This window comes from Ahaetulla prasina, chromosome 4, assembly GCF_028640845.1.
Source record: "Ahaetulla prasina isolate Xishuangbanna chromosome 4, ASM2864084v1, whole genome shotgun sequence".
NCBI classification, from domain to species: domain Eukaryota; kingdom Metazoa; phylum Chordata; class Lepidosauria; order Squamata; family Colubridae; genus Ahaetulla; species Ahaetulla prasina.
The window spans coordinates 33,968,930-33,989,284 of NC_080542.1; the positions used below are offsets into that span (position 1 = coordinate 33,968,930).

At 41.6% G+C, this 20,355-nt stretch overlaps 1 protein-coding gene across 3 annotated transcripts in view; it reads left to right on the plus strand.

Annotated features, from left to right (window-relative positions):
* The window catches only part of MPP3 (MAGUK p55 scaffold protein 3), a 121,855-nt gene that overhangs the window by 18,676 nt on the left and 82,824 nt on the right, over nucleotides 1-20,355 (plus strand). For 2 of the 3 annotated variants that reach the window (XM_058181917.1, XM_058181918.1), the window contains 3 exons: nucleotides 678-755; nucleotides 3,628-3,708; nucleotides 19,263-19,400. In XM_058181917.1, the coding sequence (XP_058037900.1) occupies nucleotides 678-755; nucleotides 3,628-3,708; nucleotides 19,263-19,400 (297 nt within the window). Of the gene's footprint in view, nucleotides 1-677; nucleotides 756-2,564; nucleotides 2,616-3,627; nucleotides 3,709-19,262; nucleotides 19,401-20,355 lie in introns of all 3 variants that reach the window. The other variant, XM_058181916.1, reaches the window with a different exon arrangement.

The window sequence follows — 20,355 nt, forward strand, 5'->3', positions numbered from 1 at the left end:
CTATATATACAGTATTACTATTATTAGTCCATATTATTTATCGGCCTAAACTGAATTAATAAAAAATTTAAAACCATTAATATGCAATTCCTTATATGTTACTAATTTTTCTGTATTACTTTTAAAAATCACAAATAAATAAATACATGGTAACTCCTAACTCATGAAGAAATTCTGGGGCACTGGAGGATTGTTCACACCACAAAATCTTTGGCTTTGGGGACAGAATATGATTTTTCTTATTTTCAAAGAGGCACTGAGTTGTAGAGAGGGGATCCCTTCTCCCTCTCCCATAACTTTTGGCCAGGCTGGCATCTGCTGCTTTCCCACCTAAAGAGTTTTCGGTCCTGCCATCTTATCCCTCAAGCATCCTGTGCTATGAAAATAAAAATTGCAAGAGCCATTAGGCAGCAGATGCTGCTGGAGCCACGCAGATTTTTTTTTTAATTTAAAAAAAAACTGTTATGTTCTAGCCAGCCTATAGATTCTCAAAACTGATTGTCTGAGATTAAAATGAGAAATTGGAGCAAGCTTTTCTTTTTCACAGTCTCACATGTTGGATATTTCATTTGATTGAAATAAATCATTGTCTTGAAAGGATCTGTTTCTTAGATAGCTCCAACCACTGGATATTTTGTACTTTTGTACATGTGTATATTGTCTCTTCTCTGTTTCAGATTCATGAAAAATTGTGCCATTATGAACAACACAGTCCGGTCCCAGTACTGCATAGTGCCTCTGCTCTCGCTGAAGATGTAAGTTCATCTGGGAAAGGGCAAAAGGACAGAAACAGAATGAAGAGTTGTCTTTAATTTGCCATTTTTTCTCTGAACTCCGATTTTCATTGCCGTGTTAAACTCACCGAGGCTGAAAAACATCGCTTTAGAGGATAGCTGTGGGGTTTCAGGATGAAAGATTTGTTGGGGATCCTTTTCACATCAAATGGGAGAAGGGCTTCTCTGGATCACGTTGCCTTAATATTAGGCCTGGAGGAAATTGCTGGATTGCACAATTTAGAATTGAGGAAGTGATGCATAGATAGGTTTGGGCTCACTCTCTCTGCCGTTTGTCAGTTTTGAACTGCTTCCACAAAATGGCCTCTTCTGAATTGTTAGTGAAATAGCATTGGCTGTGGAGGAATTCTCAGAAATTACATTACATCGATTATATTCTTCTTCGCTCTTTCTTTGTGAGGGATCTTAACTCAGCATTAGAAAATACTTTGCATTTTTCAGAAAATATCAGCATGCTGCTTTCTTCAGCAAGGCTGGACATGATGTTGCCAGTCAGGAAGTAAATCCAGACAATGCCATTTTCTTTCTTTTTTTGACTGGATGACTATCTTGAAATTCTAAGACCATTTTGTGGGTGGAAGTATGGAAGACTTTGTCTCCCCGCAGAAAAAGGTTTTCCTAGGGGAAGTGATTAGTTTAAACAAACATGACTCAAAAGACAAACTAGTGAGACTGCTCTCACTTGTCCTTTATGGATCTCAAGGATGAACTCAACCACCTTCAGTTCACTTAGCCTTTTTCTTTTTTCTTTTTTCTTTTATTGAAAAAGTTTTACAATAATTTTTTTTAACAATTATCTCCCCCCTCCCCTTCACCCTCCCCCCTTCCCCCCGGAGACTTCCCAGAGCAAATACAGGGAAATATAACATCTAACAAGCATACGCTAGAATACTACAAAAACCATAACCCATGATTTCTTCTCTCTCTTCACTTCGCCTTTTTCTAGGCAGAGGAGCATCACCCACCCATGAAACAAAGCGCTGGGCTACAGTATCACCCAACAGTTTAATGGTGGAATGTAGTCTGGATTCCCAGGAAGGAAGGAGGACATTCCAGAGGAGCAAAAGACAGAGAAGTTTAGATAGTTTGTGTGGGAGAGAGTTAAAATAGCTTTTCCTTAGGTGCTCTCAGAATATATGTTTAATGGAGTAGGTAATCTTCTTTAGTTTGGCAAGATTTCTTTCTGTAGATGAGGGACAATAAAGGAAACTGCTTAGAACAAGGGTGTCAAATTCAAGGTGCTTAGATGTTGCCTGTGGAGCCACCCTGGAAACAGTGAAGGGCTGGCCTGTGATGCCTCTGCCAGCGAAAACGGAGCTTGGAAGGGCTGCGTGTGGCCCACCGCACTTCGTTTTCACTGGCAGAGAACTGCAGGAGACTGTTGCGGTTGAAAACTGATGTCGAGCTGATCACACCCACCCTGGCCACACACCCCAGCCCCCACCCCACCCCGGTCAAACACAATCCTGATGTGGCCTTCAATGAAATCGAGTTTGACACCCCTGGCCAATAGTGGGTTGCTACTGGTTCACCCTGGATTGGGCGAACTGGTAGCGGTGGTGGCGGGAGGCTCTGCCCACCTGCACGGATGCTTCTGTGCATGCGCAGAAGCATCACACATGCACATGCAAGCACACCCGCGAACAAACTGGTAGTGACGGGTTTTGAAACCCATCCCTGCCCCTGGCTTAGAAGAACCCCAGTATGTCTCTGGTGGCTCAGACTGCTAAGACAGTCTGTTATTAACACAGCTGCTTGCAATTACTGCAGGTTCAAGTTCCACCAGGCCCAAGGTTGACTCAGCTTTCCATCCTTTATAAGGTAGGTAAAATGAGGACCCAGATTGTTGGGGGCAATAAGTTGACTTTGTATATAAGATACAAATGGATGAAGACTATTGCTTAACATAGTGTAAGCCGCCCCGAGTCTTCGGAGAAGGGCGGAATATAAATGCAAATAAAAAATTAAAAAATGTCATCCTTGGTTTTTGGACTTTGGCATTCTTAGAATATCAATGAAACATTTATAAATGGAGATTGCTAGAAGTAATTGCTTTATTGCAGTAGGCCTGCTTACAATATTTGGTACAAGTTTGAGACTCTAGAAAGAGTGCAGAGAAGAGCAACAAAGATGATTAGGGGACTGGAGGCTAAAACATATGAAGAACGGTTGCAGGAACTAGGTATGTCTAGTTTAATGAAAAGAAGGACTGGGGGAGACATGATAGCAGTGTTCCAATATCTCAGGGATTGCCACAAAGGAGAGGGAGTCAAACTATTCTCCAATGCACCTGAGGGTAGAACAAGAAGCAATGGGTGGAAACTAATCACGGAGAGAAGCAACTTAGAACAAAGGAGAAATTTCCTGACAGTTAGAACAATTAATCAATGGAACAAGTTGCCTGCAGAAGTTGTGAATGCTCCAACACTAGAAATCTTTAAGAAAATGTTGGATAACCATTTTTCTGAAATGGTGTAGGGTTTCCTGCCTGGGCAGGGGGTTGGACTAGAAGACCTCCAAGGTCCCTTCCAACTCTGTTATTATGAAATCAGCTCCATTGTGTTTCTCTGGTCCTTTTTAATTCTACGTATGTTTATAGGATGATACAAGGATTGGACTGGAACACCTTCCAGGTCCTTTCAGCTCTATTTTTCTGTAATTCTGATGCATTCTAGGACTCCTGCTCTGGACATATGTCCTTTTCTAGAGTGTGATCCTAAAATTAGGAAACAAATCATTGGATGTATGATGAGAAAAGCATTTGTTGTCTTGTCTATTTTGTTTGTGTGTGAATTTCTCTCTTTTCCTCTCTTTTCTTTTTCTTTTTCGTAAGGTGATGGAAGAATTGCAGACTGCGCCGATGAATAATGATGAAAAGGAACTGCTTCAGCTGCTCTCAACTCCTCATCTCAGGGTAAAAGGCTTTTCTTATCTGTAGCTCAAGGAAGGGCTGCTGGTACAAGCATTCGGGTCCTCTGGGTATTACGAGTGGGAACTGTGGCTTTAGTCATCTTTTTATTGCTGTTAGACATTTGCCATCACTTAACATATAGCAGGCTAAAAAATCCAATTTCACAGGATTTTCAGAAGATTTTTTTTTTATCCTCTGCCTGCTGTGAGGATGGGATTGCTAGTCAGTGAGAATGGATTAAGAATAAAATGTTTACAGAATTCAGCCGTAAAGAAATCGATTGGGATTAATATTTGGCCCATAGTATGGGCATGAGAGGACTGGTTGAGAATGATCATGGCCTATTTTGTTAGGAATATCAGATCTGGGGCTGCAAAAGTAACCACAAGAAGGCAGCAAAGAGACAGTGAAACATCTAATTCTTTGCTGATAACTATTGTCTATCCAGATTTTTGCAGCCTAGGTTGATCAATCTCTCTGTCCATCTGTCCGTCCATTCATCCATCCGTCCGTCAAATAGATCAGAGGTCCCCAACCCCTGGTACATGGCCCGATTCTAGCAAGCAGTGAGCAAGTGTGCAAAATCATCACCTCTCACCACCACCACTACTTGTGGTCAACAGAGCCAGAAAGGTTGGAGACCGCTGAAATAAGCCAGATGTGGAAACCAAAGACATGCAAGCTAATATTACTTTTATTATAAAGTTTTAATAACAGTCTGAATGCAAGTCTGAATGCGCTTCCCCTTTCCTTCCTCCCTGCTTCCCCTTTTCTTCATGAGAAGTAGGCTGCTTCATGTCTGAGTTGCTTACTCAAATTACATTTCTGGGCCTGGACTCCGATTTCTTTTATCTTGCTGTTGTCTTGGTTGCAGTTCTTTCTCTTGTTCCTCCAGATCAGGGGGTCACCAACCTTTCGGACCTTTACTTGTATCAATTTTTTCCATGAAAAGGAAGGATCTACAGAGGAGATGCTTGATCTTGTTTACTCCAGGTATCCCTTCGACCCCTATATGGGGCTGCAGGAGCCATGTCAGAGAAAGCTACTTCTTTTTTCAAAGAAGTAGAGAGCGAGAGAGTCCTTTAGAGGGAGAAATTGCCCCCTTAAACTTTGAGGTTTAAATTGTGTGGATTCAAGTGGGAGCCAGTGATAGTAGTTGTGTTAATGTGTAATAATTACTCAATTTCAGGGCCAAAAATCATCATGCCAGGAAGCCATGAATTTGTAGTAGAGGGTGTGAGAAAGAGACTGAGTTTTAAATACCAGATTACAGGTAGTCCTCAACTTACAACCATTCATTTAGTGACTGGTTCAAGGTTGCAATAGCACTGAAAAAAGTGACTTATGACCATTTTTCACACTTACGACCATTGCAGATCACGTGACCCAAATTCTGACCCTTGGTAACTAACATATATTAGTTAGTCATGTGATTGGGACCCTCTGACAAGCAAAATCAATGGGGAGGCCAGTTTCACTTAACAACCATGAACAACTGCAGTGATTCACTTAACAACTGTGGCAAGAAGTCATAAAATGGGGCAAAACTTACTTAACCATTGTCTTGCTTAGCAACAGAAATTTTGAGTTCAGTTGCGGTCGTACGTTGAGGACTACCTCATCTGCATCTTTTTATGACAGCAGCAAATCAACTGATTTGTATGGTTTCATTCTTAATTTGCTGCCGCGCTCTCTGTGAGCTTATTGCCCAGTTTAGTTTAGGCGGATCTAAAAAGTGAAGTATCAGGACATCTTGGATTTACAGTCAAATCCCAGGTAAAAGTAATCCATTTTGTATGTTAACACCCCTACCTCAGCAACATTTGGCTTAATTTTAAGGGGTTCAAGGTTTTTAAGGATGCTTTTTGCTTTTGTAAGCCGTAAGGCGTCAGTTGCATTGCCCAAACACCCTTTCCAAAATTGTTGTGTCTCGTCCGATCTCACCACCACAGCCGGGGTCTGCTTATCTGCTTCCGAATGCTGAAGAATGTCCTAGCATGCCTCCCGGCCCCAGCCCTGGCTCCATGCCCAGACAGGCTGAGGAGGGGGCATCTCCCGGCCCCAGCCCTGGCTCCATGCCCAGACAGGCTGAAGAAGAGCAAGTATCTCCAGCCCCCAGCTCTGGCTCCATGCCCAGGCAAACGGAGCAACTAGACCCCTCCCCCTCCTCCACAGCATGTGAGCCTGAGGAAGGTCTATTACCAACAGCTGCCGATTGGAGTGACCCTCGCTTCAGAAGGATTGATAGGCGGTGGCATCAGAAGGAAGGGAGGGGCAGGCCTGGATAAGTGCTGAGTCATGGAGCCACACCCCATGGCCTATATAAAGGATCTGCTTTCTGGCAGTCTCTGAGTCAGGCAAAGTCTAAACATATCTTGCTGAAGTCACTTTCTGGTCTCCTGCCTGCCCTGAGGACTTTGCTAGGACTTTGGCAGAGCTGCAGAGGCACACCTGATTCGAATTTCCCTGACCCGGCCATCAGCGGAGGAGTGGGACACGACAAAAATAAAGATGGGTCTGAAATGTTCAACTATAGTTACTTTTGGAACATGCAAATGCTGCAATGGGATGGATGATGGATGTGCCAGTAGGTTCAGGTTGACCATCCTTCCCCAAGGAAATCAAGACACATGCTGGCTAGGAAATTTGGGATGTTGAAGTCATACATGTTACAGTGGCTCAGGTTCTAGCTGCGGTTGCCTGAAATAGCTGCTTCACTTTGGCTAATAGTAGGGCTAGCCATAAGAAGAGGGGAGTAGAGAGCAACCTGTGACTCTGGGCCTGTAGGCCATAGGAGGTTTGTATTGGGGGAAATACAATTGATAGTGCCTGAGATGACAACATTTATGCCAGGCAAACATTCAGGAGGATGTTCCAGAGAGGAGGTTGGCCTTGTCATCATAAGATCTTTCTCCAGCCAGCCAGCTATGGGAAGCTCCACACCATGGACAGGGAGTCATGCACTGGGAGCCTTCTCAGAATTCCCAGATACCAGAATCCATGTGTGGGGCTTAAATGGTTTCCCTTTTTATGGCACATGACAATGCTTACCAAATAGGCAGGACTGAATTGCGACACTGCGTCTGCTACCTTTCTTTTTGACATCCCCCACCCATGGTTGCTCCCAAATTTTGGAGGTCTGCCCTACAAATCCATTTATTTACATTCCTGCTGATTCTCTAGTCGTGAGCAAGATAGTATTTAGGAATGTAGGACTCCATGCTCAGGCAATATCTTGCTACTCATTTTAAAGCCATTCTGCCTCGGATTTCAACCCCCCCCTCAAAAAATGCTTTTTAATGCTCCTGAAGGTTAATGGGTAAGTCTATCCTGAATTCTGCAATATAGTTATCCCCTAGGGTTTTTATTCTGTGTCTTTAATATCTTGCATGGTAGAAAAGTAGAATAAAGCTTTTAATAATTTACCCTACTTCAGAAGATGAATAGGGAAAGGAGGGATGACGGATATGAAAGCTTTTTAAAAAAAGCATAAAATGCACTTTGCATGTGCTCAGATGATAGGAACTGAAAGCTGCTAAGCTTTGGTTTTTTTCATCCTTCACTAACCTGCAATTTTACTTACCTTCCCCTGCAGCCTTGTTGATGTTTATTTAACACTTTGCTTCTTAGGTCCAGATTCTTTCTCTGTATCAGAAATAGTTGTTCCCACTTGTAAGCGTATCAGAACTTCATTCTCCCACTCTGGAAGGGAATGTCCTTCACATTAGATTTGAATATTCAGATAATAAACAGGGTTTTAATGAGAGTGTTTTAATAACTTTTACTGACTAAGAAACTGAAGACAAAGCATTCAAATTGCAGAGGTCTATTATAAATTCAGAATATACTAGTTTAAAAGAAAGCCTGTGCACAAAAGAATTGAAAATTAAAAGAGATTACATTTAATACACCCAATGAAGACAACTTCTCCACTTGGCTGGGGATGGGAGTGGGTGGCAGACATATGTAATTATGCAGCTGTATTTATCTAAAATATAAAAAGTATATGTTTACATAAGACTCATAAACTGCAAAAATGGGTGTCCTGGGGTTCATGACCCACAGGCAGTCCATGGGTCCTGGGGTGGTGGTAGTGGTGGGGCAGGACCAGCTCCTTTGACCCTTCTCTTTGGCTTTTTAAGAGAAAGGAGGTATTTAAGCCAACCAGTCAGGGAATAGAGAACTATTTCAGGTCATGACAATAGAAAAATTTGAGAAGTCCTGTTAACCAATCTGCTAAAAATAAATGTGGGTTTAAAACCTTGGAACTTGCATACTGAATAGAGAGGGGAAAGTACTTAGATTTTGTAGGGGGAAGAACTTCATCCTGAATGGGGATTATTGCATTTGTAATGAACTTTGCTTAGATATCTAAGCCTGGTTCTAGTTTAACCCTCACAGTGGTGAAATCCTTTTTTTTTTTTTACTACCGGTTCTGTGGGCATGGCTTCGTGGGTGTGGTGTAGCTTGGTGGGCGTGGCTTGGTGGACATGGTAGGGGGAGGTTACTGCAAAATCTCCATTCCCGCCCACTCCTAGGGGAAGGATACTGCAAAATCTCCATTCCCTCCCCACTCCTAGGGGAAGGATACTGCAAAATCCCCATTCCCTTCCCACTCTGGGGCCAGCCAGAGGTGGTATTTGCCGGTTCTTTGAACTACTCAAAATTTCTGCTACCGGTTCTCCAAACTGCACAAAAGTTCCACTACCGGTTCTCCAGAACCTGTCAGAACCTGCTGGATTTCACCCCGAACCCTCATGAAGGTGCTTTTTCCACCCTCCCTGAGACAGAAGGACACTATATCACTTCCGAAAATCACTGCCCGTAAATGGCAGTCTGTTTACTGTACCTCTGCCGTGAGGCTGAAAGAGCTACTGCAACACATGTTATTTTCTATGCAGTGAATGAATCTATGAGCTGAAGAAAAGCTGTGCTTTGGGGCAGACAAGGAGGTACAAAGTTCTGTGCTGTAAAAACACAGAAAACAACAAGAGCCGAGGTGGCACAGTGGTTAGAGTGCACCACTGCAGTCTACTTCAGCTGACTGCTAGCTGCAGTTTAGCAGATTGAATCTCACCGGCTCAAGGTTGACTCAGCCTTCCATCCATCCGATGTGGGTAAAATGAGGACCCAGATTGTTGGAGGCAATAGGCTGATTCTGTAAACCGCTTAGAGAAGGCTGTAAAAGCACTGTGAAGCGGTATTTAAGTCTATATAAGTGCTATTGCTATTGCTATCTCTCATTGCAAGTACTGGGAGCCCTCTCATTGCCCTTTTCCTTGCATGTTTCTCAGTTCTGTGACCAAAGGCTGTCTAATGCTTTGGCCTGGGATGAGGCACTGAGAATATTTGCCTTCTCCTTCCCTTCCCCATCATTCCTTATTTTGCAGCAGCTAGTCTGCACCGAACAGACTGGCTTCCAGCAGTTAGCTTATTTGGTGCAGTGCCTCTGCCTTTCAAGGATCACAGTCCTCTCTTTCCCAATCATTTTCTTTCCAAATGTCTATTGTCAGCAAGTGATACTCATGGGAATGAAATCCTGTGAAAACACAGGGGATGTAACATGGGTGAATGCATTCAGGTGTGCTGACTACGTTCTGTGCAGACTTAGCCAACCCTGACAGACAGCCTCCCTTCTCCTCCTAAGATGTTCTTCCTCTCTGCCTTTGATCTCCCACGGGATTCCTACAGAGCCCTTTGATTCGTATACTGATGGGAATATCAGTTCCTTATATATGCACTGTTGATCTTTCATGAGATCAGTATTCCTCTGGGCAAAACTAAGAAAAGGAAAAGAACAGCCTAGTATGATGTGGTTTAGTTCTCTCTGGCAGCCAGAACAGAAATGACCAAAGAAGAGAAGAACCTGCAGCTGGGTGAAGGGACAGTCCTGCTCCAGGCCAATTACAGGAGTCCTCAACTTATGATCACAATTGGGATGGAACTTTTGTCATTAAGTGAGCTGCATCAATTTTATCCACCTTTTTTTCCTTTTTAAGTAAATCACCCTGGCTTTTCCCATTGATTTTGCTTGTCTGAAGCTGCCTGGGAAGTCTCAAATGGTGATCATGTGACCCTGAGACCATCAGAAACATACGCCCGTTAACAAGTGCCCGAATTTTGATCATGTGGCCATGGTGACGCTCCAACGGTTGTTAAGTATGAGGGCTGATTGTAATTCACCTTTTCCAGCACTGTTGTGACTTTGAATAATCATTAAATGAGTGGTCATAAGTGAAGGTCTATAGAGACCATCAGGTGGCCAATTGTCCACAGAATTCTCTATGCAACATTGAATGTCTGGCATGGAAAGTTTTCTTCCAGCTTCCTATGAAAACACTGCTTCCTTGCCTGGATCACTTTGCTCCTGCTTCAGCCACACATTGGCAAGCTGCAGAAGTTGCCTTATGAGGAAAAGTCTTCAACATTTGGTAGGTAAACCATCTTAAAGAAAGGAAGATGTGTGGATGAACCGTAGAGAGAGGTGCATTGCAACAGCTTGGGTGAAATGCAATGGATGAAAAATCTAGCTGAGATTTAAGATATCCATGCAGTCCAAAACCAAGCTTTTTCCCCCCCAAATGAATATAGTTTATAGGGAGCAAGAATGCTCCTTATAGGTACAGAACACAGAATAAAACAGAGTTGAAGAGTCTTTGGAAGTCTTCCAGTCCAAACTCCCATGCCATTCTAGACAAATGGCTATCCAGTCTCTTCTTCAAAATCTCTAGTGATAGAGCATCCACAAATTCTGAAGTCAAGCCGTTTCAGTGGTTAATTGTTCTCACTGACAGCAAATTTCTGCTTAATTCTAGATTGGATCACTCCTTGATAAGTTTTCATTTGTTACTTCTTGTCGTGCCTGCAGGTGCTTCAGAGAATAGGTTGACTCTCTCTTCTCTGTGACATCCGCTCAGATATTGGAAGACTGCTATCATGTCACCCCTTGTCCTTCTCTTTGTTTGATTAGACATACCCATTTCCTGCAACCGTTCATCATATGTTTTAGCCTGCACCCCTTAATCATCCTTTTTGCTCTTCTCTGCACTCTTTCTAGAGTTTCAACATTTTTTTTTGTATCATAGTGACCAAAAGTGGATGCAGGTGTGGTCTTACTGAAGTGATATAAAATGGAACTAATACTTCATGTGACCATGATACTATTAAATATTAATTAATGGCTCTTCAGTATTACCCTAAACAAGAGGAGCATTTGGCCCTACCTTTTCCTATGACATCATCAGATCACAAACCAAGCCTCTACAACCCCGACAGGACAAAAAGCAAAGGTTGGCACTGAATGCTAGAAAATTGCCCTCTGTTGAGACACAGTGCAGAATGTGTTTTGAGTTTGCCAGCAAGTACATAGTAACTGGATTTCCACAATACATTAAAAATGGGGTTGGGTGGATTTTGGTTAGCATCTTGCAGAAAACCACCCATTATCTTAGTGTGTTGTGTAAACTAAGCCATCACATTAACCTGCTTATTTGTTTAGGCATTGTATCTTAAGTGAATACAGCAATTATATTTTTGTTACCCTGGATTTAAGGTTAGTGTGATGTGCCAACCTAGCTGCTGAAATCCCAAGGAAGAGAACAGAAATGTATGGAATTGTTTGAGGGCTACTTTGGAAAAAAGAGAACAGGGAACGAATGGGTAAAGCTTCCTCTTTCTCCAGTTGTTTCTTTCTATTATATCCAGCGGAAGTGGGTTTTTCTATTCAGAAATGGCCAGAGAACTACAATACATTCTGCTGAGCAGAAGGTGGAATGGATAAAAATAAGCACATAGCCTTTTTAAGAGAAGTTATTACCTTTTTAAAAAAATTACTCTTTGGCAAAAAGGATGAGTAGGATTTCCATGATTGCTTGGCATGTAGACATTCACACATATAGTGCCTAATATCTCAAATTTAAAATATTTAGGAAGTAGATGGGGAAATGATTTCTCTGTCTAGAATTCTGAAAAGCCATTTCCCCTTGAAGTAGACAACCTTGTATTTAGCTTTTCTTTTCTCCTTTTGTGTTCCTTATCCACCAGTATTGTCAACTTTTAGATTGTAATGTTTTTGGAATAACTTTGAAACCTTGACTAAACTGAAGCGCATGCAAAATTTTGTGATGGTGCAGCTTGCTCAGTCTGTGAGACTCCTATTAATATAACCTAAAATACTATTGATATTGGAGTTTTGATATTTCTTGACAGAAATTTACTAGCTTATTCATTTTTAGCATTCGTTCTTGTATTTTTTTAATAGTGTGCACCTGCATGGTTGCTGTCTAGTCTATCTCTTTCTTCCAGTCATCACTGTATATTTATTTGTTCTGAGATTGCTGTATTTTCCTGAAATGTGGAAAAATGCTTCCATGGGCTCCATTGTAGCTCTGTGGCTGACTGCCAGCTTGGATCCATTGTATGAAATATTTAATACTGCTCTGCAAGCAGAAGGATTGTGTTCTTTTTAGATTTATCTCGGATCTTATAAAACATGCAAGAAGAACAGGAGGAAAAAACAATTTAAGAGGAATGAAGAAGAGTATTTGAATTCAAAGACAGTCGAGTTTTTTCTTGCACACATATCATGCAAATCAGAAAGTTATCTCTTCAAGTATCCGGTAGAGAAATGATTTTTAATGTGATTCCAGATATCTGTATTGCCTTCTTTTGCTAAAGATTGTGGAGGATTAGAAATACTCGATTAGAAAGAGTTTAGGTTTTAGTGTTTCTTTGTGAAAGCAAAGATAAGAATGTGCTTCTTATCCGTCTGATCCAGTATTCTATTCTTATAATGGCCAGCCAGATGAAAACACTTATTCACATGTGGGTCTGTTATACAGTTATGGTAAATAACGATATTCAAAAAATGGACTGGTTTGTACATGTTTTGTGTAACACCTTGGATAACCCTAGGATACTTGTAATAGTTAGTATTTATTCTTGTGTTTTCAGCAATAATAGATTGTTGTTGGGTTTGATATAAAGCAGAGCTATCATTGTTTTAGTTAAACAAACTATAATGTTTTGCTATTTTTGAATATGAGATTGCCCAGCAACCAACTTAAATGACTAACTATGATTAGAGACCTTAATTTGAAACTCATCTGCAACCATTATGCCCCAATTAGCTGGTTGTGGTATCTGAGTGATCAAACTTGTCAGTTTATAATTAAGTGATTATGTCATCCGAACAACTGTTGCAGGCAGTGAATTAATACTGGGGTTGAATACTAAAATCAGAATATGGCTTAATTTCTTAACCAGGGCAGGCAAATTCAAAAGACAGGTCTTGCCATTTCTTAACTCTTCTAAATATACTTAAAGCGCAGTGAAGATTATTCTAGATTATCTTGCTTATTGTTAAGTCACTTTAGATTAGTGTTTTTCAACTTGACAATTTTACACTGGATGGATTTCAACTCTGGAAATTCTTTGCTGGCTGGGGAATTCTGCGAGTTGGACTTCACACATTTAAAGATATCAAGTTTGAGAAACACCACTATTTTTCAGAATAGGAAGTTACAAGCACTGACATGTATATTTATGTGTGAGTTCGATAGTTTACAGGTATTGTAGCCCACTAGTGATTGCCATTTTTGGCAAGGGTGGTAGCTTATCTTGTTAATTAAGATTCTATTGATGACACATACCAACAATTTGGTATTTGAGTTAATTATTGATTTGATTTGATACGCATGGCTGCTCACTTCACTCAATGCCAGAAAGCTAACAATGGATAACAATTAAAATGCCATCAAAGCAGCATAAGAAAAACTGTAAGGACAGTTGAGGTTAAAAACCCAATTGACAATAGTTGAAAACCACAGCCCACAAGGGCCTACTAACTAGCTGACTCTCAAGCCCATGAGGTTTCCTAATCACGCCAACAAATTGCTAGGATCAGATACGAGGTGCTAGAAAGCAGAGTGAGTTAAGATTCTCCAGCGAAAACAGATTTTGACATTAGCACAATGTAGCATTAACACTGTACAGGCAGGTTGCAATTAGTACAAGTTTGAATAATGCAATACTTGATTTAGTGCAAATTCTAAGTTGATAGCAGTTGACATTTGCACTTCCCGGGGGGAAGTATGTCAAACTGAAGATGGTTCTGTAAAAGCAAAGCCAACAACTGTGTCAAAATAATAATAATAATAATAATAATAATAATAATAATAATAATAATAATAATAATAATAATAATAATAATAATATTTTAATTTGTATACTGCCCTTCTCCCGAAGGACTCAGGGCGGTGAACAGGCAGATAAAATATACATACACACAATAATTAAAAACATCCCTTAAAAAACTAATTTAAATGCCCAAAATATTAAAAAACGTACTTCCCCGTAAAATCACAGAATTTTAAAAACCCATCCAATAAAAATAAGAATCAGGCTAGTCCAGCCATACGGAATAAATAAGTTTTAAGTTCGCGGCGAAAGGTCCTAAGGTCCGGTAATTGTCGAAGTCCGAGGGGAAGTTCGTTCCACAGGGTCGGAGCCCCCACAGAGAAGGCCCTCCTGGGGCCGCCAGTCGACACTGTTTGGCTGACGGCACCCTGAGGAGTCCCTCTCTGTGGGAACATACCGGACGATGGGAGATAGAAGCCGGCAGTAGACGGCCCCGTAGATAGCCCGGTCCTAAGCCATGGAGCACTTTAAAGGTGGTAACCAATACCTTGAAGCGCACCCGGAAAACAACAGGTAGCCAGTGCAGTCTGCGCAGGATAGGTGTTATATGGGAGCTCCGAGACGCTCCCTCAATAACCCGCGCAGCCGCATTCTGAACTAGCTGAAGTCTCCGGGTGCTCTTCAAGGGGAGCCCCACGTAGAGAGCATTGCAGTAGTCCAGGCGAGAGGAAATGAGAGTATGAGTGACTGTGCATAAGGCATCCCGGTCCAGGAAGGGATGCAACTGGCGGATCAGGCGAACCTGGTAAAATGCTCTCCTGGAGACGGTCGCCAAATGGTCTTCAAAGGACAACCGACCATCCAGGAGCACGCCCAAGTTGCGTACCTTCTCCATCGGGGCCAATGATTCACCCCCGACAGACAGCCGCATCTGCAGCTGACTGTACCGAGGTGCCGGCATCCACAGCCACTCCGTCTTGGAGGGATTAAGTTTGAGCCTGTTCCTCCCCATCCAGACCCGTACGGCCTCCAGACACCGGGACAGCACTTCGACAGCTTCACTGGGGTGGCCCGGGGTGGAAAAGTACAGCTGGGTATCATCAGCGTACAGTTGGTATCTCACCCCAAAGCCACTGATGATCTCACCCAGCGGCTTCATATAGATGTTGAACAGGAGGGTGAGAGAATCGACCCTGCGGCACCCCACATGAGGCACCTTGGGTCGATCTCTGCCCCCTGTCAACACCGTCTGCGTCCGATCAGAGAGGTAGGAGGAGAACCACCGATAAGCGGTGCCTCCACTCCCAACCCCTCCAACCGGCGCAGCAGGATACCATGGTCGATGGTATCAAAAGCCCCTGAGAGGTCTAATAGGACCAGGGCAGAGGAATAACCCCTATCCCTGGCCCTCCAGAGATCATCCACCAGTGCGACCAAAGCTGTCTCCGTACTGTATCCGGGCGGGCCGGACTGGAGCAGGTCTAGATAGACAGCTTCATCCAGGTACTGGGGTAGCTGACATGCCACCACACTCTCAACAACCTTCGCCGTGGCGAAGATTGGAGACTGGCGGTAGTTCCTAAAACAGCTGGGTCCAGGAAGGCTTCTTGAGGAGGGTCTCACCACTGCCTCTTTCAAGGCCGCGGAAAGACCCCTCCGCAAAGAAGCATTTGTGATCCCCTGGAGCCAGCCTCGTGTCACCTCCTGAGTAGCCAGTACTAACCAGGAGGGACACGGATCCAGTAAACATGTGGTGGCGTTCAGCCTACCCAGTAACCTGTCCATGTCCTCGGGAGTCACAGGATCAAAGTCATCCCAAACCACCTCAACAAGACGGGCCTCAGAACCCTCGCCTGGATCAACCCAATTTTGATCCAATCCGTCCGAAGCTGAGCGATTTTGTCGTATAGATAACCGTTAAACTCCTCGGCACGCCCTTGTAGGGGTCCTCCGCCCCTCCTGTTGAAGGAGAGCGGGTCACCCAAACAGGGCGGCCAGGCGGTTATCTGCCGGCGCAATGAGGAGGAAGCGTGGGAACGCGCAACCCTCATTGCCACTAGGTAGGTCCTACTATAGGACCTAACTAGTGTCGGTCAGCCTCAGGCGGCTGGATCTCCAGGCACTCTCTAGGCGTCTTCTCCGGCGCTTCATCTCCCTCAGCTCCTCGGAGAACCAAGGAGCTGGTTGAGACCGACGCCGGGTCAGAGGCCGCAAAGGCACGACACGGTCCAAAGCTCCAGCCGCGGCCCGTTCCCAGGCCGCAACTAGCTCTTCAGTCGAGTCGTGGGCCAGGTGCTCGGGGAACGGCCCAAGCTCCGTCAGGAACCTCTCCGGGTCCATCAGGCGCCTGGGACGGAACCAGCGCATTGGTTCCGTCTCCCTGCGGTGGTGGGTAGCGGTCAGAAAGTCTAGACGAAGGAGAAAATGATCTGACCATGACAAAGGTTCAACAACTAAATCATTTAAAACCAGATCATTAGACCACTGGCCAGAGATAAAAATCAGATCTAGGGTACCTCCCCCGACGTGGGTAGGGCCGTCAATTAACTGAATCAAGTCCATGGCCGTCATGGAAGCCATGAACTCCTGAGCTGCCGAAGATGCTACGCCGGCTGATGGCAAATTGAAATCCCCCATGACCAACAGTCTGGGGGTTTCAACTGCCAACCCGGTGAGAAGACCTGTTCCTTGGATCATCTCTGGAAAAGAAGAGGGTGGGTCATGTCTACATGTGATCTGGACAGCTGCTTCTCGCAAGAAGACCAAAGGAGGAGTTTTCCATTTTCTGTGGGTTTGAGCATTAGGAGGGGACAGGATCAACAATATTGGTTGCAACTGGGAAAGAACTTCTTAAACGACATTAAGTTCGCAAACCTCACTTTCTAATCATTTTCAGAAATTGCGTATTAACCATTGTAAAGCTTTTAGAGAATTTTCAAACAACAAATTTGAAAAAATTGAAAAATTGGGTTAGCTTATCTTCAATTCTGAACAAAAGGAATATTAATTATAAAACTAAATATATTTTTAAAAAATCTGAAATAAACAGCCAAATAAGATTTTGATCTTAGATAGTTATACTGATAAATGGAATGTATCCAAGTAGCTTTGAAATATTGAAACTACAATAAGACTTTGGAATTAAGCATAAAAAATAAGCAGCTTCTTGTGGGGAATAGATCTGTTTTGGTTTTTGGAAAGCATAACATTTTTGGCAAGGGTAGTAAAGCAAAAATTGGATACTAGAAGAGTCAATAGATTAGTTCAGAGGATAAATGCAAGCCTATAAAATATAAAAGGGATGTGGTGGCTCAGTGGCTAAGACGCTAAGCTTGTTGATCGAAAGGTCAGCAGTTCAGCGGTTCAAATCCCTAGTGCCTTGTAACGGGATGAGGTCCCATTAATTGCCCCAGCTTCTGCCAACCTAGCAGTTTGAAAACACGTAAAAAATGCAAGTAGAATAATAGGGACCACCTTTGGTAGGACGGTAACAGTGTTCCATGCGCTTTTGGCATTGAGTCATGCTGGCCACATGACGATGGAGACATCTTCGGACAGTGCTGGCTCTTTGGCTTTGAAACAGAAATGAGCACCACTCCCTAGAGTCAGGAAGGACTAACACATATGTGTGAGGAGAACCTTATAAAATATAAAACTTTATAAAATTGAAAATACTGAAGGTATTCAGTTTTCAAAATACTTTTGATTTAATAGCTACAGTATCAAAAAAATGAATAATGAGGTCTGCTTCAATGGACTGATTATGTCCAAAAAATGTTATTGAATAAACAACAGATGTAGGACAGATTTTATTGGACGAGATGATAAGGCAAGAGAATGGCTTGGAAAAAGGAATGAGCATCTTTATTAAACAAATTCCTGAATCAAAAAACAGTGTACAAAATATCAAATTGTTAAACAAAAAACTTAGTATCTGTGTTTTAATGGAATAACACAGTCTGGCACTAATATCATGAAGAACTGAGGTCTGGATTACATTATTCCTAAAAAGCATTAAAGATACTTGTTTAAATCATTGATTTTGACTGCAGACTTCCTTGATGGTAGGCAGTGGGATTTCTCGTGTTTGGATTTGAAATGAACCTTATGGGGCTTGATTTATAGTATTTGTAACAAATGTTTTAATTAAATATGTTTGGAATATCAGGTGACTCAGGTGAATACCAAGTAAAAAATATTATCCTGTCAGTCTAAGGGCATCAGATAAATATTCCATCATCTGATTTTTAACGAATGGAAACAAAGATGGACAAATTTCTGGGGAAACGTTAGGAATGTTCCAAGTGAAGCAAACCATTGTCTTGAAATGTTTCCCCACTTCCCAAATTTTGTGTTTGGGGCAAGATAATTATCAAAGCCTGTAGAAGTTTCCTTCCTAATTATACATTATGTAACAGTTAGGTTTTGCAAATAAATAAGAACTTTAAAATGATTTCTTGGATAATGGGCTGACAAGTTTACTTGAAATACTTCGAAGTTACATATTTGTAAAAATTGGATTTTGTTGCCAAATTGGGTTTAATTGAACAGTCCCAGTTTTATTGTGAAAGCCTGCTCACTGCCCTGCGTAGATACAGATGACAAACAGAAAAGTTGGAGCTATAATGACCCAGAATAAACCTACCTGTTTTAACCTGTTTATCTCATAAAGCTTTATTACAAAACTGTTGGACTGTAGTTCCCCTCATCTTCTATAAAGAGACTCATGTTGGCTGTTGATTATGAAGATTGGGCACTGTTATTTTGAGAAAGCCTGGTGAAATAGCTTGGTCAGTGATGAAACGGAGCCCGCTGTAAAGAAAGCATCTGCATGTTGCTTTACTTTTGAACCTAATGTAACTATTTTGCTTGGAAATAACAAGCGAGGAAACCCAACCAATGAATCAATCAATCAAATCTTTATTATGGTTATAGACCAACACGATGAAGGTGGGATACAAGCAATACTTTTTAAACACCTAAAATGTTAAAACAAAAAAAAATCACAAAATTAAGAAACATAAAAAATGCATTTTAAAAAGACTAGAAAATATAAAAAAATCTATAGGCGGGGATAGAAACATTAGATAAATACAAGAAAACATTAAACTAGTTTAAGGCACAGGGCCTCTGATGAACTTTAAATGCTGCTGCGCAGAACCTGGTAACATATGTTTGTAACAGGTTAGTATCTGCAAGCAGCAGAAAAATATAAAATTTTCCTGTGCACCCTGGATATTTATATTGTGGTGGTGAAATGAGGCTAGCACAAATTTCTCTGTAAAACAGACGCTGGAAAAGCAGTGTTGTTTCTATATCTCCACAGTCACAGGGGCATTGAAGAAAACTCTGATCTGTTTCTGTTTTCACTTGCCTTTTTATTTTATTGTTCTCTGTTTCCTGTCTCCCTTTGTCCCAAGGCGATGCTTGTTGTGCATGATACTGTTGCTCAGAAGAATTTTGACCCTGTTCTTCCTCCATTGTTGGATAATATTGATGATGATTTTGATGAAGAATCAGTGAAAATAGTTCGTCTAGTAAAGAATAAAGAACCTTTGGTATGTATCATTGATGCTGGTAAGAACAAAAAGTTATTAATAATTCCATTGCGATTAAAATAACTACTGTATGCATGAAGTACGGGACATTTTTTAGATATAAAAATGATTCCAGATGAAAACAGAAAAGGAACGGAGAAGCAAAGATGGTTCTTTGTAGGGATGAATCTCCTTGGCAGTGTTGACTACTTCCAGCATGATTAACAGCTTCTCTCCTACCCATAAAATGTCCATATTTTCATATTTGGATGACACAGTAAGCCAAACACCATCTGATTTAGTATGTTGTGTAAACATGGTTATTCTGTGAAGAAGTATTTTGACTCTTGTGCTCTAAACTGGCTGCCAATCAGGTTCATTAGTGATTTCATGCTATTTTTTTGGAATCCAAAGCTGGTAGATTCTCATTCTTACTATGGCTAACCCAAGCCAACATAGCCAATGGCAGAGCATTGTAGGAATTGTGATCCAATTCGTGTTAGAACCTTATTCAGCAACAGTTGTTTTGATTTTCTGTTAATATATAGATGTAAGTAAAGATGTATTGGACTTTAAAGTCCTTAAATATTTGGAACTTATCTGATAAACTGTTTGTCTGAGCTTTAAGCTCAGTGAATGTAACTCTGAGTTTTGCTCCAATGTTATATGTGAATAAAGAAGAAATCTATCAGTTTCTTAGTCTTCTTTGTTAAATTAATTTGAACTCATTTCTACATGTTTTCCATATTTTAAATCTAAGAATATATTCACACTTTCTTGAACTTTTTCTATTAATATACATATTTTCTGTATCTCATATACATATTTTGCCAACCATGTTCCTGATTTATTTTAAATTGCATGGGTGTTCCCATAATTAAAATATGTCATTGCTGAGATGTGAATTCAGTTTCAGAATCTATAAAAGTAATTTCCCTATAAGTAATGCATGAATTGCATTTATGTTTAAGAATGG